This window comes from Vombatus ursinus, unplaced genomic scaffold (assembly GCF_900497805.2).
Source record: "Vombatus ursinus unplaced genomic scaffold, bare-nosed wombat genome assembly UNPS02014821.1, whole genome shotgun sequence".
In the NCBI taxonomy this organism is placed as follows: domain Eukaryota; kingdom Metazoa; phylum Chordata; class Mammalia; order Diprotodontia; family Vombatidae; genus Vombatus; species Vombatus ursinus.
In genome coordinates this window covers 41,132,070-41,159,678 of record NW_020954599.1, presented here as the reverse complement: position 1 = coordinate 41,159,678, position 27,609 = coordinate 41,132,070, and the positions used below count along the sequence as shown (strand labels likewise).

Here is a 27,609-nt window from a genome sequence, read left to right as displayed (position 1 = left end):
ATTATCCTTAGAAAAAAGTAAATCCTTCAGCATCAAATGTTTTTTCTTTGTTAGCTTATTTATACCAGTAGTACTAAAACTTTTTTGTTTTGGTTGAAGTATATGAAGAAAAACTGGTCTTATGCAGATATGTAGTTGTAAAAGAGAAGAGTATATTAGTAGCCAAACAACATCTAAGTATGATCACAAAAACAGTTTTGTCCTTGCAGACTTACTGAAAAGATCTCAGGGACCCTGAGAAGTCCATGGAAAATATTTTGAAAAGTGCTGTTAATATCTAAGTTTATCTCTCTTTTGAGATTGGATTATTTAAGATCTCTATTTTGTCTTTGGTTAGTTTGGATATTTTACACTTCTGAAGATATAACTCAATTTCTGTTGTGATCTCAGTTTTGTTAGCCTATAACTATGCATAATTGGTTCTTGTGATTCTTTTCATTTCTTGTGGTTTATTGTGATTTCATTTGCTTTTTTTTTTTGCTCTTTTTAATCAGTTTTGCTAAAGGTTTATAAATTTCATTAATTTTTTCAAAGAACCAGTTTTTAGATTTGTTCATCATTTCTATGGTCTTTTTTTGAATTCTAATTTATATATTTCTCCTCTGTTAATATCTCCTCATACTTATTTTAGTTTCCCCACCTCTTTTCCTATTTTGCTAACATATTTATTTTAGTGACACAGTTTCTCCCTGGTAATTCTTTAGCTGTGTCCCATAGATTTTGGTATGTTGTTATCTCATTAAAATTTTATTTCACATAATTATTAATCATTTTTATGACTTGTTTTTTCACCCACTTATTTATTAAGTCTCCATTTGAGACTATATCTTTTGTGTTCCCTGAACTGATTACTATTTTTCTGCTTTGTAGTTTGAAAGGATCTGTTCACTATTTATTTTCTACATATTTGTGCCCTGATACATGGCCAAGTTTGGCAAAAGTTCCACGTAGTGTTGAGAAATGTGTATTGTGTTTAATTGTTCCATTTCAAATATATCATAATTTTTTTAACTCTAATTTCTACAATTGATTAACTTCTCAATTTTCCCCTTTATCTTTCTATTGTATTTATCTAGCCCCTAAAAAGGGATATTAAAGTCACCTACTATTATTGTTTTGCTATGCCCTCTAATTCAGTTTATTTTTCATTTATGAATTTAAGCATTATGAAACTTAGAACATATAAATTTAAAATTAATTATTGTTGTTTTTCATTGTTCCTTTCAGCATAATAAAATTTTCATATTTACTGTTTATTTTGTGGTCTGTTTTTGCCCTTTTTGATCATATGGTTGCCATTGCTTTTTAGATTCACCTGACATATAGTAATTTTTTGTTCCTTTTTCTTATTTTTATTTTGTGCATGCTTTTGCTTTTTAGGTGTTTTTCTTGTAAGCAAAAGATAATAAGGGTTTATCTTTCCTATCCAATATGTCATTCATTTTCAATTTATTGCATTGTTTAGTCCATTCACATTTAAAGCTATGAGAGTTTGGTTTAAGTTTTCCTTCATTTGTGTATATTATTTTCTAAGTTAGAATTCTCTAAATCTTCTTTCTCATTTTATTTCCTGTGAAATTATTTTTGTGTCATTTACTTTTAGGCAATTGAATTCCCACATACTTTCTTCCCCTCACACTCAATTCTAATCCCTTGTGCTGACTTTCTCCTAGTTTTAGAGTTTTACTTACCATCAATTCCTTTTTCTTTATTCTCCTTTTTTTTATTTATGTAATTCTTCTGCTCTCTTTTCCCTCTCAGTTAAATGGTCCATTCATCATCTGTCCTTCCCCCTTTTCTCTTTTGCTGAGACTTTGTAATTTTTTTTCTTTTCTGCTCTTTTTCCTAAAAATGATTTTTTTAAAAATCTTGTTCTCATTAACGCTTTTTAAAACTATTTAATTTTTTTTCTTTGATTCATGGTCTTTATACTTATTTATTTCTTCTTTAGTATCTTTCTGTTCTTAATGGAATTAAAACTTTTAAATTCTCAAGTTTGAATTTGCTCTTCCAAAGTATTTCTATATTATTTCTTTGTAGATCTTGTTCCCTCTTCCCCCTTTTTCTGTTTTGCTTCAATCTTAAAAATATAAGTTCCTGAGGAAGATAATGAAGATTGCCTCATGGTAGAAATTACCCTGTGTACCAATTCTACCCTTTAACCTCCTCACAATAATTTTCTTTCCCTTTTACAATAAAAATCTCCACTCTGGACCCTTGTGTCCCACCCTTACATATGATGATTTTTCCGAGAAGCTCTGATTCATCTTCTGAGGCAAAATATTGTCCACAGAGGAAAAACTGTAAGAAGAAATTATCTTTGTCTCCTTGTGTCCCAAATCCTTGAAGATTAGCCTCATTATAAAGTCCTCATCTCCCAATACAGAATTGATCCCTCCACTGATGGAAGTTTTCTTCAGTGGACCCTCCCCATCATTACATTTGAATCTTCCTTCTTTTCCCCCTGTTCCAATCCCTCCATCTGCCCCTTCACCCACTCTCCTGTAGTCTCTCTTCTTACTGAGAGCCTACAGGACCACCTTTTTCTTTTGTGGTTAAACAGGGACTTGATTCCTCTTTATCTTCTATCTCTCCTCTTTCTATCTTATGCAACATCCTATTCTACGATTTTGTCGCTTAAAATACATTAATTCACCAATGGGATGGTTTGTGAGATTTAATCCAATGTATTTCAAGTTGTCTTTCAATGTCACTTCAATTTCAAAAATGCCATTCTCTTCTTATTGCCTCATGCACTTTTAAAATAAATCTCTTAATAGGTACTCTTCTGGTTTTTTTTTTTAACCTCATGAGTTCATAAGTGTTTTTCTAGATTCCCCCTCCCTCCACTTTTAATAGCCAGTAGCTCTCTGATAACTTATTTGGTTTGTGCTTTCCTTTGTACTTATATTTATTTACTTTTCTTATATTTCCGTTGTTTTGGAGTGTTTGCAAATCAAATAATCTGCTTGCATGATTTTTTTCAGGAATGTTTCAAATGCTTCTCCTTTATTTAATTTCTATCTTTAGGCTCAAGCTTGTAGTATATATCATTTTGGGTTGCATCTTGATCTTTCTGTTTTTTGTAATATACATCTCATTTCCTTCTGAGGTTTCATGTGGGTGGGTGCAAATAATTCTTGTGCTATTTTAGAACTTTCCTTAATTTAAAATTTGAAGGTCTTTCTCCTGGTCATTTGGAGAACTTATGATTAGAATTGTTCAATTTAACTACTATGAGCCTTGGAGTTTGAGGCATATGTTTTTTTTTTTTTTTTTTTCTGAAGGTAATTTGGGAATTCTTTTGATGTTTTGTTATCTATATTCAGAATTTTGGGCATTTTAAAATATTAATTCTTGCATGATATCATTAAGTTTTTTGACTTGTCATGTGATTCTAGCATGACATAGGCATACTAATACATATATTGTCTTTATGCATCCTCTTTTAGAGATCAATGTGTTTTGCTTGTATAGAGAGAGCGTGTGTGTTTTTTTTTTTAACATAATTGTTTTTTGTTTCTGTTCTTCCAAATTTTCCTTCACTTGAGTGTATTTGTATCCCCAATCTGGGGTCCTCTCTTACTCACTTGCAGAGACTTGACACTGTAGACCGAAGGTGGTTTTTTTTTTTTTAATGCTGCTAATTATTTCTGCTATGTAGGTCATAAATTCTGCCATTTGTTCTCATTTAACTTCTGTTAAGTTTCTGATTTGTCTCTTGAACCATTAGGGAATGTCCTTCTGAGATTCCATGCTCTCTTTTGAATTCAGAGTTCTGTGTTTTATCAGGTGCTGGTTCACTTTTCTAAAAGATATATTAAAATGGTTTAAAGGAAGCATTTAAATTATGGCAGTTGGACTGCCATCCTTGAGCATCCTGTTTCTAATGTCTTGAGCTGAGCCAACAAACAGTCTTAGTCCTGGTTTGTCTTCCAACTTAAACAGGCCCTCCACTCAAGAGAGGTGATCTAGAGATTAAGCAGAAACTAAAGACCAATAGATATAAATGCTTTCACATTGAGGGGATGACCTAGGAATTGCTTTAGAAATATACCTTGCATTTGTAGGAATTCTGACTAGATTTAAGTCAGTTTAGAGTTGTGGTTGGTAAATAGAGTCCTGAGTTTAGGGATAATTAAGTCATTTAATGATTATAGAATCTCATAAACATTTTCTACTAACTTAATTTTTTGAGAGCTGAATCATCATTTAAACATCTGAATTATAACTAGGGTTAGGCACATACCCAGCTGACCTAAAATAGAGGCCTAAAATACTCATGTGGTAGATACCAGGGCTGTACTCCTGTGAGATTGGAGACCTGATGCTTATGTGAACATGTGTTGGCCTACCTTGTGGTTGGGAGTGGCCTTTTTTCACTGGCTACATAGCTGGAACTGGCTGCATCTTTAAAACTGCATGACTGACACATTTATCTATCTCTTTTCTGGCAGAATCCTGGGTAAGTGAGAACCCCAGGAAGTAAGCAGAGAAGGACCTGACAACTACATTCTCTTTCTCTTAGTCTAAGGGCCCCTGAAAAATTGGCTTGGAATTTAGTTTGTTGGGATTATTATCTTCAGCTCTAGGTATATGGAATGGACTCCTAAACTCTGGAATTTAAGACATGGGGTACTTAAAGCCCAAGATTGCAGGCTGTATATTGCAACCACCTTAACAGGGAAGCCAGGATTCTAGGATGCAAGCCCAAGGTAGGCTTTGAATTTGGACCTTGGTGAGAATGGAGCTGAACTGTGGCCCTCTTTCCTCCCCAGAGACAAAGGAGAGGTGTGGAGGAAAATGTTTCATGGTTTTTCTTACTATTCCTTTGAGGTAAATATGCCTTTGTAAGAGCTATTCTCACTTTTAAATGATAAAATGGAACCAGGATGCTTGTACCCCTAAAATTGGGGAGCACAATTTGTGGGGTCTTAAGCTAATGGCAGAAATGAGAGATCCTCCAAACCCCTGAAGAGTTGAAATATACACACCTCACTTTCAGGCAGTGGGGGCCAGAGGATGTTACAAATATTGTTACCATTATTTATAACTATTTGGAATTCCTTGTCTGAAGCAATACTTAGGCATGAAGGGACTAAAAGTAGGATATTTGTAAGCGCTTGAAGCTGCTGTCAAGACCTGTTCTCTGTATGTTAATAGCAGGAAGACGAGGGAATTCATCCAGAATATCAACAGAGCTGGCTAACAGGTCAAATCCACGGAGATAACTATAAAGCAGGAGTTTTATATGAGTTTTATTATTTCATGACTTGCCTCTTGATTTTTGGATTCTCCTCTCTTAGAACCATGTGATGGAGTACAGTGTTTACCAAAATGTTTTTAGAGACTTCTGAGTCTTCGTAGTTTCCAGAGTTAAAGATGCAAGAGATCAGCATAATGAGTGGAACGCAGGATGATAAGAGAAATAACAAGGTTGAGGAGAGTTAGTAGTTATGAAGAAAGGGAGGAAAAGAGAAGGCTGGTGGCTTACACTACAAAAGAAAATAAATGTGGATTGCAGGACATGGTGGGGAAGGCAATGATTGAATTTTTTTTTTTTTTTAGGCAATTGGGGTTAAGTGACTTGCCCAGCATCGCACAGCTAGTACGTGTCAAGTGTTTGGTCTGAGGCCGGATTTGAACTCAGATCCTCCTGACTTCAGGGCCGGTGCTCTATCCACTGTGCCACCTAGCTGCCCCTTACATTTTTTTAAAAAGATATGGACTATGATATCAAGTGTCACAATCTTTCTAAAACCAAATGATTTTTATTTTTTTAAATGAGCTTTAAAAATTTAGCCGTAGAGTTATGCCTTCTAAATGTTACACCCCTTCTGTAATGCTTCCTCTCTTCCACTATATAATGTATGACGACATTTATAAGTATTTTATCTGACCCATATCTACAAATTCTAATGCAAGTAAAATGTTTTTTAGGTAGTCTACTTCATGTGTCACTTTGAAGCTTATTTCATTACTTTAAAAAAAAAGCAAACTTTTATTTCATTATAGTTCAGCCAACACAGATTGGAATTATTTCAAACATCAACAAACAAGCTACACAAACTTCTATAGCTCCCTGATACTCCCTGCCCAAGATTCCATTGCAAGATGGCTAAATTTCTTGTGATTAACTTTTCTAAATTTAGCTAATCTAGTTCTGAGATGGCACATACTTTTTGACAGATATCCACTCAAAATTCCCCCCCCAGCTTGACTAGTAAGACTTGTCACTCTTCACTTTCACACCCCAAAAATAATGATCAATGCACCCCACTGGCATAGCCTTCAAAAACCTAGAGTCATCTCTATTTACACTATGAAATTGGAAGAGGACTTTGATAAAGGTACCTCGAAAGAATAAAGAAAATTTATATCAAATTTAAAAAAAAAAGTGAAAAGAGATTCCTTATAGAGTCAAGATAAAGGTGTCTGTTTTTTCTTCATCAGTTTCTAGTGGAGCTGTGATCTATCTCATCAAGATGGCCATTGATGGAAGCTATCTCTATAAAAATTCTCCAATTACTCATTGTGGAGGCTCTATTTGGCTTGAAAAACTTTAAGAGAGGCAGTGTGGTATAATTGCTGGTTTTAAAGTCAAGAACTGGGTTCAAGTTTCACTTCAAGACTTTTACTAGCTGTATGACCCTTAAGATCTTAATCTCAACTTACTTAATCTCTGTGGCTTTCTTTATCTCTAAAATGAGTAGTTTGGACTTAATAACTCTGTAAAGTTCCTTCTGCTTCTAAACCTATGATTATGAGTATAGTTCCAAGAGAGATTATCTGCTGACCAAGGACCAGCACAGCTAAATACAGAGGCACATTGATCAGATTTCCTACTAGGTGATTAAATTCTTTGGTCGCAGAGGTCCCCTAATGCTTCTTCATTGTATTAAGAATCATAATTTAAAAATTGTCTACAAACATGAATGTAACCCTGGTCTTGAGCCCAGGGTTACATAAAACTGCCTAAGACTCTCCTCATTGTTGGAGACTGATCACCTACAGCTCCATGTGTGCATCAAGAGCAGAGTTAGCAAGAGCTTATGAAAGGAGAGATCCTGGTCTTTTGGCTTTGAGAGAGGACACATCCTGATTATTATCAAAGAGAGGTCACTAGAGTTACATAAGTTTAATATTTTTAGCATGACATTTTTGTTCAAATCCCTGACATTTTGATTAAAAATGAAGATGAAATACATAAATGGCTAAATGGAATCTAAATGGAAGGATAGGTCTCCTAGCAGAGATGAATAAAATGAGTTGTTATTTTCATCAGGTTTCTGAAGATAACAGGAAACAAAATCCCATGGGATCCTTAGTTATTCCACTTTCTAGGAATAATGAACATAAGCAGACTACCATGACAATAAATGTAGTGCATGTGCCATTTCTTACATAGAATAAAGAATAAAAATTAGATAAAGAAGCTGATAATTTGCTATAACCAGATCAATGTGTACTTGGTTATTTTGTGATGTCAGTGTGAAAGTGGGCAGAAGTGAAGATACTGAAAAATATGATCTGGGATTAAGAGATGAAGAAAGGCAGGATTAAGAATGTTATACTTATTAAATCCAAAGAACATTTTGATATCATTGAAGAAAATTTCCACAAGATTAAGTGTCTATTGATGTACTTTTCAAAGGTGGTACACATAGCATCTATCAATGCAATCTGTGGCAGCATCTTATCTTTGTCCACAATTCTTCTAATTTTTGAACCCAATAATTACAACTCAAGGGGCAAATTTGCGTTATCTTTTTCTGACAGAACTCGGACTCCAATTTTTCTTTCTTTCTTTCTTCATAGGAAGTGAATTTGTCACAAACCTTTAATATTAAACTGATAACATATAACTGGAGTCTTTAATATCTGGTTCTAGGATTCCTTACAAATCCTCAGAGAATAATGAATATTTCTTTAGTTTAATTTGAAAATTAACATAACTTAACAATCTTCAGGCAAAAGGTAGTTGACAGTATTGACAGTGACAAATTAGATCATTCTGAGTTATTTTTGATCTTGGTCTAAATTTGGTGAGAAACTATGATATTGACTGTGAGCTGCATTGACCATATTTTAGGTCAGGGATTTCTCCTTTCCTGATCAGTTGCAGAGAGATAATTCATCTTTGTCTTATTCTCTCTCCCACACTAATCTGTGACATTGATTTTTAAAGTTGTCCCTTTTAAGAAATTTTAAGGAAGTTGTAGTCACTTTCAAATTTGCTTCTCTTTGCCAATGCTCAAGACTTTTAAATTTTCTTGACATAAGACTACCAGTAGGTTGAATATGAGGTGAGTACATCTGCCTACTCAATGCCTCAGAATCTCAGGTGTAAAAAATAAGGGAGTAGTATATGATTAATACAATACATTTATTTAAGACAGTGTGATGGCTTTATTCCTCAAAGTGCAAAAATACTAGAAGTTTCTTCATGAATTACACAGCTTTCTATAATTCATTGCAGTGTAGGATATAATTTATACTCAATTAATGTTTGATGTTAAGATGGCCTAGAATCAGCAACATGACATTTCAGAATATTTTTTAGAGCACAGTTTTGCCAACTAAATCTTTTTAGACCTGCTCTGAATCATTAGAATGTTGAAATACACATCATACATCAACATTTGTGTACTTTTCTTCTGAATTTTACTGGCTTATATTTTTCTAATTATTGAAATCCATTTTGTAGAGTTAGGTTGTTGACTATCTTCTTTACATTCTTGTAGACCTCCACTTACCCTGGCTCCCTTAATATAAAGGTGACATTTACTAGTTCTTTTTAAAAAAATCATAAAGTTCTTTCCTCACAAGACTCTGTGATGTACCAGTGTTATTACGCCCATTTTAAACATGAGTGAACCAAGGGGCATAGAAGTTAAATTATTTGTTCCCAATCACATGCTTTCTATAACGCAGCGTGGTACAGTGGAAAGAGGGCTGAATATGGAGTCACAGGATCTGGGTTCAAATTCTGAGTTCACTACTTATGTAGTAATTACTTTAGACCATTCATTTAATCTCTCTGATCTTATTCTCTCATCTTTAAAATGAAGGGAGTTGGACCAAATAGCCTCTGAGACACCTTCCAGCTCTAAATCTCTAACATGCAATTATATGAGCCAGGGATCAAACCTAGGTCATCTTGGTGTCAAGTTCTATGTTCATTCCACTATTCTGTTCTCATCTTATCTTTGGTTTTCAAGACAAAGCCTTTTTTTTTTGGCAAGTATTTTATTTGATGTGATTTTAATAACAGTGAAAACATTTACTCCCAAAGAAAAGCATTGGAATGTCAAAGATCTTGCACTGACCTGCAGATGCTTATTTCTGTCACTAGCAAGTGTCTATTATCTGTTCTAAGTGCAGACTAGACTCCTTTTTAGAAAATTATGTAAAGAGTATTGAATGATTTCTCACCACTCTTTAGGTTATTCAAGATAATGAAATGTTCTTCAAAAAAGAAACAAAAAAAAAAAAGAAAGCATAGAACTTCATTGTGGAAAACATATATATAATATATATAAGCTATCCAAGGAGATAGAAGGGAATCCTTACCTGTGTCAGGAGGTTAGAAGGTAGAAGAATGCCGCACAGAGGAGAAAGGGAAGAAGGGTAACAAAACTTTTGCTAATAAATGATTACATGGTTCTGTTTGAAGAGGAAGGAGCCAGAAACTTCTGCATAGAAGTTATCTGCTGATTCTCCAAGGAATGATAGTGTGCACCCACAAGCACTATAAGGTGAGAGATCATCCAGATGCTAAGGGGTCCTGAGGCAGTTATTTTTGACTCTATAGCAATGAAGGAGTCTTCTGTCTTTCTAAGGCATGCATATAAGATCTGACAGTACTTCCTGAGGTCTGAGAGACTTGATGATTATTATATTCAATGACAACTGGAAGATGTTAGGGCTGCAGTTGCTTTTGCTAGCAGTGTCTGCTGACATCAAGAGATACAGGAGAGAAAGGTAGAGTTGGGGAGTAAAGAGATGGTTAAAAAGTATTGTCTGAGAATGACATTTGGATGTCTGAACCATGGTTTAAATGATGGAAATGAGAGGCTCTAGACCAGTGATGGAGAGGTACGAGTATATTTGCTTGGAGTTCTACAAATCTTATTTAAAGGATTTGAAAGTGAAAATGAAGGGGAAGAGAGATAACTGCACACACACACAGAGCTAAGTACTAGAGAAGAGGTAAGATATAGGAAGAATAGGAGTTGAGACACCCAGAAGTTCATAAGATACAAGATCTAAGGAAAAAGTCAGTAATAAAATCTGTGGCCTCAGATGTCTGTAACACAAAGTGTTACTGATAAGCAAGATAAAAGAAACATACTAAAGGAAGGGGGAAAATTTGATCTATTGGTATTACTTGAGTCTGATAGAATGAGACAATGATTTGACTATGACCTGAAAAGATATACTTTATTTAAAAGATATAAAAGGAAGGAGGGTAAAACAAAAGAAACAAAGAGAGATTAGTGATTATTTATGCTTACTAAGAATAAATGAATCATGTAAATAGATCTAGGAAGAAAAGGGGATAAACATGATAAGAATCATTTGAGTGAATTTCAGAAACAGAACATTGACATTGAGGTGTATTTGAGAAAACCAGGATGGAAAGAGGAAATAGATTACAAATTCAGGAATTGGATCACAAACCTGGCACAGAGGCATGATATAGTTATGAGGAATTTAAATGGACATCTGCTAAAGTTCTTTTTTGGACAAATATAGAGCTGCAAATATGTTCTGGACTTGCCTTAATCATTACTTCATCCTCAAAAAGATAGAGGAATCACCAAAAGGAAAATTATTTTCTGGATCTGATTCTCATCAATGGAGAGCTAATTATTACTAAAATGCTGGGAAGTTTGAGGAAAGAATTTTGATAGAGAAGGAAAAGCAAGTTGGCCTTGGTTTAACAGGAATCTCAAATCTAGCAATTCAAAGGGTTCATAGAATGGAAAGATAGGATAATATTTGCTAAAAATCTGGGAAGTGCTGAAAATACAAAAGAGAAATTATTCTAATGAAGAAAAGAGGTGGTTTTCTCAAAAGAGCGCTGGGGATGCACAGAGAACTCAACAATGAACTTAGATTTTAAAAAGGCAAGTGCAGAAGATGAAAGCAAGAGAAGGAAACAATACAAATGTAGCGCGGTCTTCTAATAAATGGTGTCAGGAGTGCTCAATCTGAACAAGAGCTGATACTAGCCACAAAAGTTAAAGATTAAAAAAAAGGCTTTTAAAAATCTCTATTTAGGGAGAGGGTAGAATCAAATAAGGAACAGACCACTGATTGGGATGGATGGGACAATGAACACCAAAGACAGGAAAAAGGCAAAGCTCCCCAACTCTGAATTTGCTTCTGTTTTCTCTGCCAAGTAATATGATCTTTGGATTGGGAAGGACGGAACAAAAATGTCTACCAGAGAGTTAGTATCCAGTATACTCAAGGAGATAACAAGAGAGCACTTAGCTGTAGCTGATGAAATCAGGTCACCTTACCTAAATGTTCTACAATCTAGGGTAACGTAAGGGGGTGGGGAGATTCCTAACAATGATAGCAATCCAAAAGATGAATTGACTTCCTCAGGAAGTCATTGGTTTCCTCACTATGGAGGCTTTCAAACAAAGGCTGAATCACTCTTTACAAGGAAAAGGGAATTCTTGCTCAATTATGGATTGGACTAGATGCCTTCTGAGAATTCTTCCAGCTCTAAGGTTTTGTGATTTTTCTATAATTAAAAAAAAAAAGAAAAATATTTCTGTGGTGTAGCTGAAATAAATTTCTTTTGGTTCTGTAATGAATCTTTTCTGATTCTTATTTTATCTGAAGTTATGTCAACTAGCAGAAAATATTTGCAAAAACATACTTTAGTAATATGCAACTAAATATTTTGAAAATACTTTAACATAATTTGTAAATTCACAATCACTTAAGACATGAACTTCATTACCAGCAGCTGCAAAATAACCAAACAAAAACGTTTCCATCTATTTTGATTAAATGAAAAGAAAAAAAGTTATTTTAAAAAATTAGCATTTCTCTTAAAATTAGACTATCTTCAGATCTATTTAGCCTAGGAATAGGTAACCTGCGGTCTTAAAGTCATATGTGACCTTCTAGGTCCTCAAGTGAGGCCCTTTGACTGAATCCAAACTTCACAGAACAAACCTCCTTAATAAAATGATTTGTTCTGTGGAACTTGAACTCAGGCAAAAGCCCACACCCAAGGACCAAGAAGGCCACAGGTTCCCCACCCCTGATATGCAATCCTGGAAATGGAGGTTTCTCAAAGGTTAAGGCCAAGAAAAGGTAAGTTCTGGAAGAGGTTACTAACACTGGAATCAAGTAGGATCCTGGAGTTTAGCTGATCAGTGTCCTCTTAGGAGGACACTAAATTCAGAGAGGCTCCTCACCAGAAGATTAGGTGGTAAGATTTACATCTTTTTCAACTGTAGCAACTCTGATCATTGACTAAGTCAGAAAGATGTTGTGTGGCCTGTGGAGGTGAAATTACATATCCCCCAAAGTACTGAAATTAGGGTCCTTGGCTACAGGTTTTCAAGATAGTGATTTATAATATTATGGATATGGGCTATTGCTTCTTCACCGAGACTTCTCATGCAAAGACATGTTTTCATAGAAATTGTCACATGGTATTTGTTTTCTAAAAATAAAAAAAAACCTGATAGTTTTGTCTGTCAGTCAGTGTATTCAGAACATGTAATAGGATAATGGACTGAGTAAGCATTATTACAAGTTTATAATACATTTTCACTTTATTTTAAACATATTTTGCATGATATAAAAATATTGATCACAGTGAGCTTTAACAATTGTTATTGCTATAAACAGGAATGCTGCACAATATTTTTAGTGGAAATAAATTATATAGTCATTATCTTTTTTAAAAATCACAAAGGAGAAAAAACCTAGGCTGTTTGGTCATTGGCAGAAAATGGGTCCTTAAATGAGTTCTTTATGCAAGTGAGCCCCATCCACATTGTTCAGGAAAAATCAGTTGTGTCTTCATCATGGCCCCAACAAGGTCTCTGTTTATCAAGAGTTCCAAATGATAGCAATATAGTCTGATTTTCATCATAGAAAACTGTATGCTTAACTGGCAAATGATGCTGTTTATTTAGTTCATATGCGGTCTTTTCCAATGTGAAGGGACACAACGACATACTTCTTCACTGAATAAAAATCTTGGCTCACAACGCTTCACTTTACCCAGACATGGTAGTCTGTAACAACTGGGGGAAAAAAAGCAGAAGAAGAATATACCTTGGTTAAAGACAGGGAAAAATAATATAGCATATTTACCCATATTAAAATCACAAATATTTCATTAATGTTATCAAATTTAAAAGAGAAGGGGAATGTATTGTCCAATGTATTGGATGATGACTTAATAACTAGAAGGATGCTAATGAAAATTCATATGATAGGTACATTATGAAAATCAGTATTTTTGAAGTACCACTCTGTATTTAAAAAGTACCATGTAACAGAATTTATGAAAGGAAATATTTAAGGGCTGTTGATTTACTGTGATCATAGAATCATGGCAGAATTTGCAGGAACTAGGGACTGGAATGAACCCCAGGCTTTTATGTGTTCAAACAGAGTCATGCTATGACTGAGTGAGCAGCCACACCCTCACTCCTCTTCTCCAGTTAGCAGATGGCTGCAGGATGTCTCCCAACAACCCCCACCCCCTTCCTGCCTGATCTTCATGTGAAACTTATAAAACAAGGAGGAACAGGATTCAGGGAGAAGAACAAGAACTCCACTTTTTTGTCTTATATAATAAAGTAGCACCCTCCACTCCAATTACAAGAAAAAAGTTTGTGGGATGGATAGAAAAGCAAAATCCCAAATTATACTGTTTACAAAAAGCAGGATGAATTCAGAGAATTTAACAGATCAAAATTTAAATATTCTTCTAAAAACTGTTATCCTCACAAAAAGCCAAATTGACATAGATGATAACGGATAAAATCCTGATAAAAATATTAAGAGAGATTAACAAGGACATTATGCTTAAAGGTTAAAATTCAATAGAACATATTATTTTAATTACAAATATGCCTTTGTTTTACAAAATGTGAAAAGGACAAGCTTGCAATCTTCTGAGAAGTAAATAAATCTTTAAAAATAGTAATAGTAAAAGTAGTAATAGTGGGAAATTATGACAAATTATGGCCAGTCATTCAGCTGGTTCATCAGTCAATATATGTTGCTCAAGCACTACACAATTAAAAATAGGATGGTCTGAGAGTTGAACAGGAGGAAGAGAGCAGGTTGTATTGCATTTGGGAAATTCGATAGTACTTGTAATGATCCCAAGTTGCTCCCTGACACAAAAGCCCATCTGTTCAACACCTATATTCTCTCTCTGTTATGTTATATAACTACAAATCACAGAGCTGGTAACCACAACCACTGAAGCAATAGTATTAGAGGTGATTCAAAGGACAATGGTTTGACTTATGCTGGGTTTAAGTAGTTTACATCTCATTTCCATTGACTATATATTCATATGCACAAATCATTCAACAAATACTTGTCATGCTCTTACTTGGTTCTAAGCATTGGGTGAGGTTCTGGAGAAACAAAGAAAAAAATGAAAAAGTCCACTTCCCTAAAGGAGCTTCTAAGGAGGCACACACACACACCCACACACCCACCCCTCCCCACACATACACACATACATAAAGAATATCTACCTAATAAAATTTGGAGAGAAAATACCAGAGCTTGGGGTATCCAGAATGGTTTCATGTAGCAGGTTAAATGATGCATGTTTGAATTGAGTCTTGAAGGAATCAATGCATTCTAAGAGTTGGAGGTGAGGAAGGAATACATTGCAAATACAGGGGCCAGGCAGTGCAAAGGTATGCAAGATGGACTATCACGTGAGAGAAATAGCAACAAGAACAATTAGGCTAAATCATAGATGAAGAGAAGGGGTCTCATATGTAATAAGACTGGAAAGGTGGTTTGGAACCAATTCATGAAAGGTTTTGGAGGCTATTCTAGAGGCAATAGAAAGTCACTGAAATTGATTGAGTACCAGAGTGACATAGTTATCAGATCTACATTTTTGGAAAGTTGTTTGGCAGTTGTGAGAGTGGGGTTTGAATTGGAAAAGGGAGAGATAAAATGCAGAGAGACCAATTAGGAGGATACTGTGATATGTAGTTGAGGTGATGAGGGTCTTAACTCAATAGTCATGTGAATACAGAGAAGGGGTCAAATGTGAAAGCTATTATGAGGGGGAAATTTCATAAAAGATAGTAGGAAGGATATATATGACTGGATGAGCAAATGGGATGGTCATACATATGTTAATAGTAAGGAACAACAGTCATCCAAAGTATTTTACTAGTTTTCACAAAATTTATTTTTTTAAACTTAGAAGATGGCTTTCAGTGTGCTGAGTAGATGCTCTGTGGTGGATTTGTTGAAGGACTGGGAAAAAATGCTTATTGATGGTAAGGAATGGATAGATTTCAATTCACACCAGTGGAGGCAGTACTCTCATTTGTTGTGAGAAAAAATCCAAACAAATGAAAGAAATTGCTACAGACAGCATCGATGAGTTTGCTTTTAGCAAGTTAGAATTTTACAAAGTGGAAAAGTAGATCAAGAACTATACCTGGAGTCAGTAAGATGAGGTTTGAGTGTCACCTTTACCATATATTGGCTGTTTGACCCTGTACAAGTCAAACTTAGTGCGCCCAGGCAACTAGGACAATGAATTATGGAGAGGGTACTGATCCGTATTGGTAGATGAAGTTCCCCTCTAGGAACTCCTTCTACTAATGAAATCATAGGTCTACTCTGGCTGTTTCTTCTCCAAGTAAAATTTTGCATAACAAAAAAGTCTTAAAAATAAAAACAAAAATATCAGATGGGGGGAAATATTAGTAATTAATATATCAAAGAGCAATGAAGACAGAAGATATAAAGAGACAGTATGGCATAGTGGATAAAGAGACCAGGTCTCTAAAATCTGGTTCAAGTACAGCCTCTGAGACAGTCTGTGTGATGGGGGGTCAGGTTGCTTAATCTCTTAGGGTAACTTGTAAGTTGCAGAAAAATACCAACCCAAAATAAAAGTAAGAATTTTCCTCCCTAGAGAATTCTCTGTATAAATGAAATGACAATTTCCAGTCCTAGCCTTTCACTATAATAAAGATCCAGAGCTTATAAGAACTGATATACATCTATAGGAATATCAACTTTTTAAGCGGACATAGTAAAACAACATGAACAGATACTTTTTGAAGGGAGAAATACAAATTTTTAATAGCCACAGGAGAAGCTATTCAAATTCTCTATTTGTCAGGAAAATCTAAATCAAGACAACTTTAAGATGTAAGTTTACACATATTAAATGAGTAGAGATAATTTTAAATTATAAAAGCCATTGAAAAAAAATAGGCCCTCTTTCTTATTATTGGTGGGGACCATGGACTGATGTAGGCTTTTTGGAGCACAAAGTGACAATATATAATAAAAGATACAAAATTGATCAGAGGAACTTTTGATTCTATGGTCCTATTATTTGGACTTTAGCCTAAAGTTATGATTGGAAGAAAAAAAAAAGAACGTATCTGTTTAAAAATATACATAGCAGGATGTTTTATTTTTAATAATGTAAAACTGGAACTAACCTAAATAGCCTACAATTGGAGAATGACTGAATAAGTTAAAGAACGTTAGTATACTGGAATGTTATAGTTCCATAAAAATAACCAATATAAAAAAATACAATGTAATATGGAAAGACATATAAAGTCAGTAAAAGTGAAATTATATGCATGCATATATATACATACCTATGTATATATATACATATATGTGTATATATACACATATGTATAATTAGATTAGATATAGATAGATTTCAAGTATATTTTAAAACCAAAAAGCTTCAAAAATACACAGATAAAACAAAAATACAGTGTGTGTATATAAATATATATCAATATTTTCATATATATGTATATGTATGTATGTGTGTGTATATATATATATATATATATATATATATATGTATTCCATTTAGGCAAAATGTAAATAATTCAAATTTTAAGGTTTTCAATTATGTCCTGCACAAACTTCTGGTCCCAGGCCTTGTCGCAGTGTGGAGGTAGCCTTGTGTTCTCAAAGGCTGTAATAGGGGTATACACTCCCTCAAGTACTCTTCATCCTGGAAAATCACTCCAGCCCTGGAATTCACACCTCCATTGTACCCTATGACCCTTCTTATTATTGGATGGCTCCTCCCAGGACTCCCTTTAAGAATGGCACCCAGACCAGTCTTCTTTTTATGTCTCTTCTGGCTGTGATCCAAACAACTCTCTCCTGCCTGTGTCTCCCCCCACTTCTCTTACCCTTTTCAGCAACTCCTTGAGGGCAGAGACTACCTTTTTTGTTTGTATTTAAATTCCCAGCTTTTAGCACAGTTTCCAGCAAGAGTTAGAGCCTGATAAATCCTTGTTGATAGATTGACTTTGAAGTAGTTCTATGCTAGAAGGGCTATGAGTGTAATCCTGTTGACAGATTGAATCTCTTAACCAAGGACCAATTAACTAAGTATACACAGGTTGATTACCCAAGTGGTCCTCTAGGTGAAAAAAAAAAATCAGCCTTGTCAACATATCCTAAAAAAAATTTTTTTTAATGGCCTTCAGGTCCATACAGTCTCTTTATCATTCCATAGTGATCCATAATGATGGAGCAGCTATCCAAAAAAAAGAAAAGGTTACAATGCACTAATAATCATATGATTTTTAGGCTGTCTATAAATTTGAATCTAGGTATCGGTTCTCTAAACGTAAGATCTTTGTCCAATTACAAATAAAGTAGCATAGAACTGAATAACGGCAGTATTAATATATTTGTAATAAACTAACCAAAAATTGGGCAGTTAGGTGGCACAGGGAATAGAGTTCTGGGCCTGGAGTCAGGAAGACTTATCTTCTGGAGTTTAAATCTAGCCTCAGACACTTACTAACTGTGTGATTCTGGGCAAGTCACTTAACATTGTTTACCTCCATTTCCCCATCTGTAAAATGAGTTGGAGAAGGGAATGGCAAACCACTCCAGTATCTTTGCCAAAGAAAACCCCTAATGGAGTCACAAAGAGTTGGACACCACTGAAACTACTAAGCAACAAAAAAACCAAAAGATAAAAGAAAACTGAAGCTAAAGTGAAGGATTGTTCACATCTCCTTGAAAATGCAAAAGATTTTTTAGAGTTGACTTCATTGTGTATCCAACGGCAGTAAGAAATATATTTTTTTCAAGTGGCACAATGAATAATAGAGCATTGGATTAGGAACCAGGAGGACCTGGATTTTAAATCCTGTCTTAGAAACTTATTAACTGTATAAACATAGACTGAGTTACTTTAACCACCCTGTGCCTCAGTTTCCTCATCTGTAACACATGGATTTTAATAGCACCTATCTCACAAGATTGGCGTAAGGATCAAATGAGATCATATGTAAAGTACTTTGCAAAGGTTTAAGTGGTATGTAAATGCTAGATATTATTTTCATGGGACGCAGTGATTCTGTCTTATAGCACTCAAGATGAGCAAAAATAAAAAAAAATGATCATATAGGACAATTACAGGTCATGCATGCTCATCTCTTGAAGGGGAAGAAGAGACAGAATATTTAATGAAGAAGTTCACAAAAATCTGGCAAACCAAATTGAGATACTTTGATACTTGATGACTTCACTATGAAGGTGAGCACAAGGAAGGATGTTGAAATACATAGGGAAAAAATAGCTTTAGTTTAAAAAAAGAAAGGTCAAAGCATTGTAGACTATTCAGAAGCTTCACATCTATATATCCTGGATGCTTTCTTGAAGTGACTGGACTTTTGGGGACCCCATTACATTTATTATATTTCTATAGAATTTTAACATTTATACAATGGTTCGTACACATTCTTTTACTTGATTTATTACAAGATTGATATTACTAATGTATATGAAGTCCAAACAGATGTTTTTGATTAACAGCATTTTTGAAGAATACTGGATCTATTGCTATTTGGTATCTTGAAAAGAAAGGAAATCCTAAAGGCAAACATGACTTTTCAATCACTTGAAAATCATCTGTTGCTAAGTGTCTGTGTGATCCTGAGCAAGTTATTTAATCTCTCTGGGTCTTGGCTTTTTCTGTTATAAAATAATGTTGTTGGACAAGGTGATTTCTAAGGGACTTTGAAGCGATAACATTCCATGATTTTTCTCTCAAACATGAATATGTAGTAACAGTCATTTTTATTTAAGCAGTAATGAATCGAGGAATGGAAAAATATCAGTAGACCTAGAAGATTCTAATTAATTTTGCCATTGATTTGAGTTAATGTAATATCAGGTGAGTTCATTACTAAGTAGGAGTCAGATGGTTAAAAAAGATTGTCATGATGGCAGTAAACTGATCCACAAAAATCCTTCCCCTCTTTTCAGAATCAACTTCAGGGAAAAGAAAAAAAGTTTCTCAAAGCTGCCCTGAGATATTGTCCTCCATGCTTGTACCCACATAAAAATACACATAAAAGTGTTTATCTCACATATAATAAAGAGTAATGAGTATGACATAACAGTGAATGCAAATTTAATGAACCACAGCACTGAAGGAAATAAATCTGATTTAAAATTTTTCTAGTTCAATTTAAAAAGTCTATAGGCACTATGTCCACTGATTAGACTACACTACATACATTAACTTTTAAGGTTGTTTTAAATATCCTCTAATGTTTTATGGTTTAATTTGTTAAAAAAAAAAAAAAAGGACCAGTAAATGAAGTGGGAAATTAAAAATGCTAAAGAAATAAAGGCAGTTAATCTGAGAGTATGACTGGATCTACTGTATTCTCATTGAGTACATTTGTGGAATATGATTTTTAAGCCAGCAAGGGGAAATTCATATAATCTATTTAGTTGGACTTATTACTTCAAGCATTAATGAAAAAAATATAAATAGTGGTATATACTTTGAAATTTACTGAAAAAATAAAGGATGTAATTATCTGCAAGTACAAATCTAGATTTTCTGTAGAATCTTTCTGCAGTTGTTAATGTAAGGATGAAGTTTGATCAGTGAAGGTAAAAGATAAGATAGAAAATCAGTGTAATAGTGCAGAAAATCTTTTCCTCAGTGGTTCTTGTAAAAGCATAACACTAGCTATTTGTAGGGTAGAAAGAAATAATTAAGATAAATAAAATTGCTCAACTATTGAGAGAAAAAAGAAACCCAATGAAGGTAATTATAAGCTTATGTCTACTAACTTAATAGCCATCTGCAAAAATTATTAAAATGAAGAGATTTGACTTTTTACTTTAAAAACAGTATGTGGACCTCCTGTGGCCCACTTACTGGATGACCTGTATGGTCGAATCATACAGGATGGTCAGGCATGGATGTGTTGCAACCTGAATCACTAAAGGGAACATCCATATGGATGACAACAACTAACTCAATTGAAGAAACCAAAACAGTACATTGGTTCCACAGTTGTGATGAACTCAAAAATAGAATCAGTATTTTTTTCAAGAAGGAAATTTATGGGGAAAACCTCATACTAACACTTTTGAAAAAGCATTCCTAAAAGATGTTTCTCATCAATTTATTTTTGTGGGAGAGGGTTTTTAAAGCATGTCTGCTATTATCGTTCATATAAATTTATTCTGACAATCCATATGATATACTGTGCCAGATAGCTGTTTTGCCAATTAATGGCATTCTCTGATAACTGGCAGTGAATCAGGATAAGTTTCAGGTTTCAACAGATTGCTGTCTAAATCCTTTTAAATGATGCTTTTTCATGTACATGGTAATGATTTATTCCTATAATTTTACTAAACATTTTGCTTAGAGCCTTCAGTTTCTAGATACTACACTCTAATGTCTTGTACTGAAGTACTGTCAGTGTTTTCCTTCTTAGAACAATTTCAACGTGCTTGTTTTATGCTGTCATGGAATGAGGTTCATTTCAGGGACAGAAATGGCCTTACAGAACTGGAAATCGTATATGCCACTTACATGTCTGCAAACTGGTTCACTGGATGCCCAAGCATGTATAACCTGAATTCAATGCATGAGATCGGTAATAAAGACAATGAAAACAGCAACTCACCCACCTACACTAAAGTTCTAGCTTGTTTGATGTTTTTAATGTGACACAGGCTTAATTTGCTTGCTAGCTGAACAAAGTGTTTAAATAGGATTCTGAAGTACTTTCTTGTTTATTAAGAAGATAAAAAATGACAAATTCTACATGGGCACTTTTTTTAATGGTTGGATTTTGTCCAGTGTAAATGAAAACTCTAATAGGCAATCCGATTCTCTGGCTCCTACAGATTCTCCTGTAAGCATTTAACTTACTCCCTAAAAAAATTGAGTTAATTTTGTGAATACATTAATTCAGGAAGACTTCTAAAGTTGTTGTTGTTCAATTCCAACTTTTCATGCCCCTGTATGGGATTTTCTTGGCAAAGATACTGGAGTGGTTTGCCATTTCCTTCTGCAGTAGATTAAGGCAAACTGAGGTTAGGTGACTTGCCCAAGGTCACATAGCTAGTGAATGTCTGAGTCTGGATTTGAACTCGTCTTCTTGACTCCAGGCCCAGCACACTATCCACTGAGCAACCAACCTAGCTGCGTTTTTCTAGGGTAATGCTAAGTAAGCCACTACTTTAATTATAATGTGTTTCAAGACAGTCAATAGAGTCATTAGTTAACACCAATTCTCTTGGCTATTTTCCTCTAGACTTTGCTGTGTCAATCACTCAGAGTGAGCAGTTTATGAGCAGGAGAATGAAATTGCTGAGTGTAGCAAGCAAGAACCTAACAAGAGCTCTTACATGGCCACTGAAGTTGCTACCCATTCTGGAACCACGATCTTGTGAGACATTATGTTTTGATGTTTTAATATGTAAATATCCTAAACATATCAACTCTCCTAAACTTTCTCTGTATTTCTGATTTATTATTCCTTCACTTACAAACCTAGTCACTGTGATTACAAAGCAATACTCTAGGGTTTTCCACTGATGGTGAAGGATTTAGTCAGCTGGATGGTATTATTAGCTTTGAATTCATCAATTTTGATTGAATATATAGAGAGAGTCATGAGCAGGAAGAAAATATCAATTTCATACAATCTCCATTCAAAACACTAAAAGTAGGAATGAAGGTGAAAACCTCCTCACTGGAAATGTCTGATCTTACACAGGTGATTGGTGAAAAAAATGTTGTAAGAAATTCTCAAAGGATGCACTGAAAGTGGTGGTGGGTGGGGGGTGTAGACAAAGTAACATTACTACAGCAGAAGAAGTTTAACCTATAGACTTATGGGTGGGAAAAAAATAATTTAAGTTTCACAATCCTGTTACTTAAACTAATTTTTAACCTTTTAATGAGAAAAGTTGTACACCTATAACAAGAGTTCAATAGTCAGAGAAATAAATTACGAGTCATGCTAAAGATAAGAAAAAAAGTATGTTTTATCTTGAAAGCCCTTCATAGATAAAATTATTCTTATGATGTTAATTTGTACCTCCTTTTACAGGCATAATCACTGATCTGAGAGTGAATGGTATGTATGAAAAGAACAACGGGCTGGGAGTCAGAAGACCTGGATTCACCTCTCATTTCCACCACTTATTATCTGCAAGACCCCGAGCAAATCACTTAGTTTTGGTGAGTCTAGGTTTCTTTGTCTGTAAAATGGGGATGACAATGGCAATACTTACCTTCCTGGGTTGTTGGGAGAAAAGCATTTTTTAAATTGGGAAATACATATCTGGGGCCTGCCAGCTTTCAAGGCTTCCAAAGATGTGTGATCCAGGGAAAGGATTATTCTCTGCCCTCCTGGTATGAGTGCTCCATGCTTGATTCTTTCAAGCTTAAGCTCATGTTGCATCTTCTAAATGAAACCTTTCCTGATCTCCCAGCTTCCAGTGTCCTCCTCCCCCAGACACATTTTACTTCTGTGTTTGTCTTTTATATACTTACGTATACACATGTTGTCTCCCCAGATAGAATAAAAGCACCATTAGGGCAGAGACTTTCATTTTTGTGTGTGTGTCCGTAGCATAGTACCTGGCATATAGCAGGCTTTAATAAATGTTTGTGGATTAAGTAATTAACTGATCCAAGCTACACAGCCTTCAACAGAAGGTGTTGGGTCCTTCTAGATTACCCACCCTATCATCATCTATTCACTATAAAAACTTCCTTATCCTCACCAACTAGGTTCTATCTTTTGTTGTTGTTGAGTTGTTTCAGTCATGTCTAACTCTTCACACCCCTGTTGAGGGCTATCCTGGCAAAGATACTGGAGTGGTTTGCCATTTCCTTCTCCAGTTGATTTTGCAGATGAGGAACTGAGGCAAATAGGGTTAAGTGACTTGGCGACGGTTTACACAGCCAGAAATTGTCTGAAACCAGATTTGAACTCAGGTCCTTTAGACTCCAGGGCTGGTGCCACTGTGCCACCTAGCTGCCCTAAACCCTATCAGCAACATGCAACTCTCAATCTTGGGTTAGCCAGGAAATTCCAGCAATACCATCTTCACCTGAATGTACTCACCCCTTCAGACCAAATTGATTCTGTGTTTTTCCAAATGATATTGCAGATTCAGCCCTAAATAGCCTAAATAAATCCTATCACCATTCATCCTATCCTTCCATGGAGTGAGCAGTCAAATCATTGGCTGAAGGACCTGACAAGACTTCAGAGTTAATATCTATCTTCATTCTCAGATTCAGTCCCATTTGGAAGGAGGCCAGTGGTTTTTTTTACTGGTTAGGCTAGGGAATGGGTTCTTAACCTGGCAATCCTAGATCCCTATGGGGTTTGTAAATATATTTTGGAGAGTCTGTGAACTTGTATGGGGAAATTTTTTTTTAAATGTAATATATTCCCTAGATAATACTCTGTATTTTGTTTTATGCACTTAAAAACATTGTTCTGAGATGGGGTTCTTAGGCTTTGTCAGTCTAATAAAGGTATCCATGACACTAAAAAAAGTTAAGAACCCCTGGACTAGAGTGTCTTTTGTAACCTTTTTGCTAAACAGGTATATCCCCTAATAAGCCATCTCTCCTCCTGGCTTGGTCCAAGTCTTCTTCGAGATAAGTGTAAGGAGTTCTTTTCTGGGCTCATAAATTTCCAAGAACCCTGAATGGAAAGATACTGTTCCTGCTATCATGGCTTAGCCATACACATTTATCTGTTTTTCTGTCTCCTCTGGGCTCCAAAAGCCTACACCTTTTCTTTTTTTCTTTTTTTTTAAATTAACAAGCACTTATTTTCTCTTCCTATACTTCCTATTCCATACTTTAAAAGGAAAAAGAAAACAAAACAATTTAAAAACAAATATTCATGATAAAGCAAAGCAAAATCTCTCACAGGCCATATCCAAAAATACCATAGCCTTTCTTTCCCAAACAATGAAACATCTAACCTAATAGCTTCCTATGAACCATAAAACATCTCCTTCCATCTCTCTTCCAGGACTTGAGTCTTGTCTTATTATTCCTGTGCTAGGAATTGGAGTGTTTCCCTGAAATTCCACCCTTATATGTATATCCCTGCTATATTATTTCAGATCTTTTTGATACCAATGGCTAATGTCTGTCTGCCTGGATCTTGACTCTCATTTTCTGCTTAAGTCATCCCTACAGCAAGAGGAGAAATTACCTGTGATTTGTGAAAAGTGTATCAGTGTTGGAAAGATTCAGATGCTCTTACCTGCAGTTCTGTTGCCGAAACTTCTTTCCTTTTGATAAACATCTACTTGGAGATTCTGTACATTCACAGGTACACTTTCCAGGATTTAGTGGCAAATGCCTTGGACAGCTTTTCTTGCATACGCACTGACATGTGTTTTCATCAAATTCTCTGTTGGCTCCACATGAGCTGGGTAGAAGTTTGTTTTTGCATACACATTGGCAGGAGTTTCTGTCCAGTTCTCTGTGGGGTCCACAGCTTGAAGGCTGAAGTCCTCCTTTGCATACACACTGACAGGTTTCTTCATCCAATTCTTTGTTGGGTCCACAGATATCGTGGAATCCATCTGAAGCATCTAGGGAAAAGTCAGACAAAAACATTGCAAGGATACCTTCTTTTGTTCTGGGAAAGGGAGGAAGAATACCTTAGTTCACCTTGCAAAGAGGTGCCATTTTATGCAAAAATTTTTTTTAGAAATGTCCCTCACCAACATTAAAAAATAGTAATAATTACAAACTTTGTGATCATATCTTTTAAATAATAAGTGCTATTTTAATATTTCCTGCCTAGTTTTAATTTGACTTTAAAAATATATTCTATTTCATTAAATGTTTCCCAATTACTTACACAAAAATTAAAATTCATTTTTTAAAAATTGAGTTCTAAATTCTCTCCCTCCTATCCTTCCTCAAGAAAGCAAGCAATATGATATTGAATATACATGTGAAGTAATACAAAACATTTTCATATTAGCCATGTTGCAAAAGAAAACACACACACACACACAATAAAAATAAAAATAAAGAAAGTAAAAAAAGTATGCTTAAATCTATACTCAGAGTTCATCACTTCTTTCTCTGGAGGTGGATAGCATTTTCCATCATGAGTCCTTGGGACTTGTTTTGGATAACTGTTCAAATCAGAGTTCTAACTTAAACGTAAAATCACTTTATACTAATCAAAAAACTAGAATCTGTGCCTCTAATCTTTAGAAAGTCATTTTTCTTACCACTGTCTCCAACACTGGAGGAGAAAATGAAATCTTGCTGAGCCAGGCATTTGCAGATGTGATTGTTCCAGATATGATTTTTGGGGCAAGTCTTATTCGTTGCATGACACCTTTGGATAAGATACAGAGTTTAAGGAATAACATAGTTATGACAGAAAAAAGTTAAGTGATTGTGTATACTGTATACAACTACTTTCACCCAATTCAGTACTTTTATACCATGACATAAAAAAAAATAATCATAGCTTTTAAAAGTAGATTATATGGGGGCAGCTAGGTGGCACAGTGGATAGAGCACCAGCCCTGGATTCAGGAGGACCTGATTTCAAATCTGGCCTCAGACACATAACACTTATTAGCTGTGTGACCCTGGGCAAGTCACTTAACCCCTTGCCTAGCCAAAAAAAACAAAAAACAAAATAAAACAAAAGTAGATTATATGGAAATGTAGTTGAAACTCATATAATGGGCATATCATTTAAACTCTCAGAACCTCAGTTTTACTGTCTGTAAAATTCTTCTCCTAGCTCTGCTTCTGATTTTGGACTTTCCCACTGGGTCCCTAGCTGCCTTCTCAATCTAGAAGTGCCCTCTGGCCTTCTAACCCTGGAACATCTCTCTGCCATTGTTGCCCCCTTCTCCAGTTGGTGAGTTTTTTCCAGAACCGTTTTGAGAAAAGGCCTGGACCAACCATCCTTGATTCCTTTCCCAGCTTTGCTTCTGATTCTCTAGATTTTGCTACCATTTCTCTACATAAGTATTTCTTCTCACTCCCATTTTTCAGCTCCATTTTATATGATGCCTTTCTACATTAGAATGTAAGCTTCTTGAGGGCAGGGCCTATCTTTCCTTTTTGCTTTTATTTGTATCTCTAAATGTTTGGCACAATGCCTGGAAAATAGTAAGCATTGAAATGCTTGCTGATAAAGTCGAATGTGAAGGAGAAAAAAGAGAAATGAAACAAAAATTTTCTAGGAAAATTGAAGCAGGGAAAGATTGCTTTCATTCAGTGGTGGTGGCAGGGAGATTATGGATTTCATGGAAAATATGGACCGTAAGGAGGCTCTTGAAGGATTTTGATGGGCAACGATGAGGAGAAATTGCATGAGGTTAGGGTAGAGGAGAGGTGTTTTGTGTAAATACATAAAGATGGATAATAGGATGATAGATTTAAAGTTGTAAAGGATCTTAATGGTCATCAAGTTCAACTCTTTATTTTACAGAAAAGAAAACTGAGGCCCAGAGAAGTGAAGATACTTGCTCAGGTTCACATAGTAAGCATTTGAGGCAGGATTCAATTCCAGATCTTCCTCATGGAAAGTTCAGCACTCTCTCCCCTATGCCGCACTGCCTCAGAGAGGACAGGGAAAGAATAGCAGTGTAGGATGAAATTAAAGAATAGTTAGTTGCCTGATAGACAGGTAGATTGGAGTAGATTAGATTAGCCAGGTAGATTAGAATCAAGTTTACAATGGCCTTAAGAGACATGCTGAGGAGCTTTTATTTTAGCCTCTTGGAAATAGGGAGCCACTGAAGGTGTTTAAGCTGGGTTAGATATTGGAAAACTTACTTAACCTCTTCAGTCCTCAGTTTTCTTAGAGTAAGTCACATAACTTTGTTAACTGAGTTCACTATAAAATTTCCTTATATGATCTCAGCTGGGGCCCTCCCTACTACATCCTAATCTTACTTCTCTAACTGACTATCTCACACCCCTCAGTTGTTCTAAATCATCCATACTTTTCTCAAGCTACTTTATGCCATCCCCTTCCTGCTCTTTCTATCAGATGACCTCCA

At 35.1% G+C, this 27,609-nt stretch overlaps 1 protein-coding gene across 1 annotated transcript in view; it reads right to left on the bottom strand.

The window, feature by feature from the left end:
• Positions 1 to 12,783: 12,783 nt before the first annotated feature.
• Positions 12,784 to 27,609, bottom strand: part of VEGFC (vascular endothelial growth factor C) — a 155,916-nt gene continuing 141,090 nt past the window's right edge. The window contains exons 5-7 of the mRNA XM_027837635.1: positions 25,813 to 25,922; positions 24,825 to 25,158; positions 12,784 to 13,286 (exon numbers count right to left, since the gene is read on the bottom strand). Coding sequence (XP_027693436.1) covers positions 13,172 to 13,286; positions 24,825 to 25,158; positions 25,813 to 25,922 — 559 coding nt within the window. The 3' untranslated portion in view covers positions 12,784 to 13,171. The remainder of the gene's footprint in view (positions 13,287 to 24,824; positions 25,159 to 25,812; positions 25,923 to 27,609) is intronic.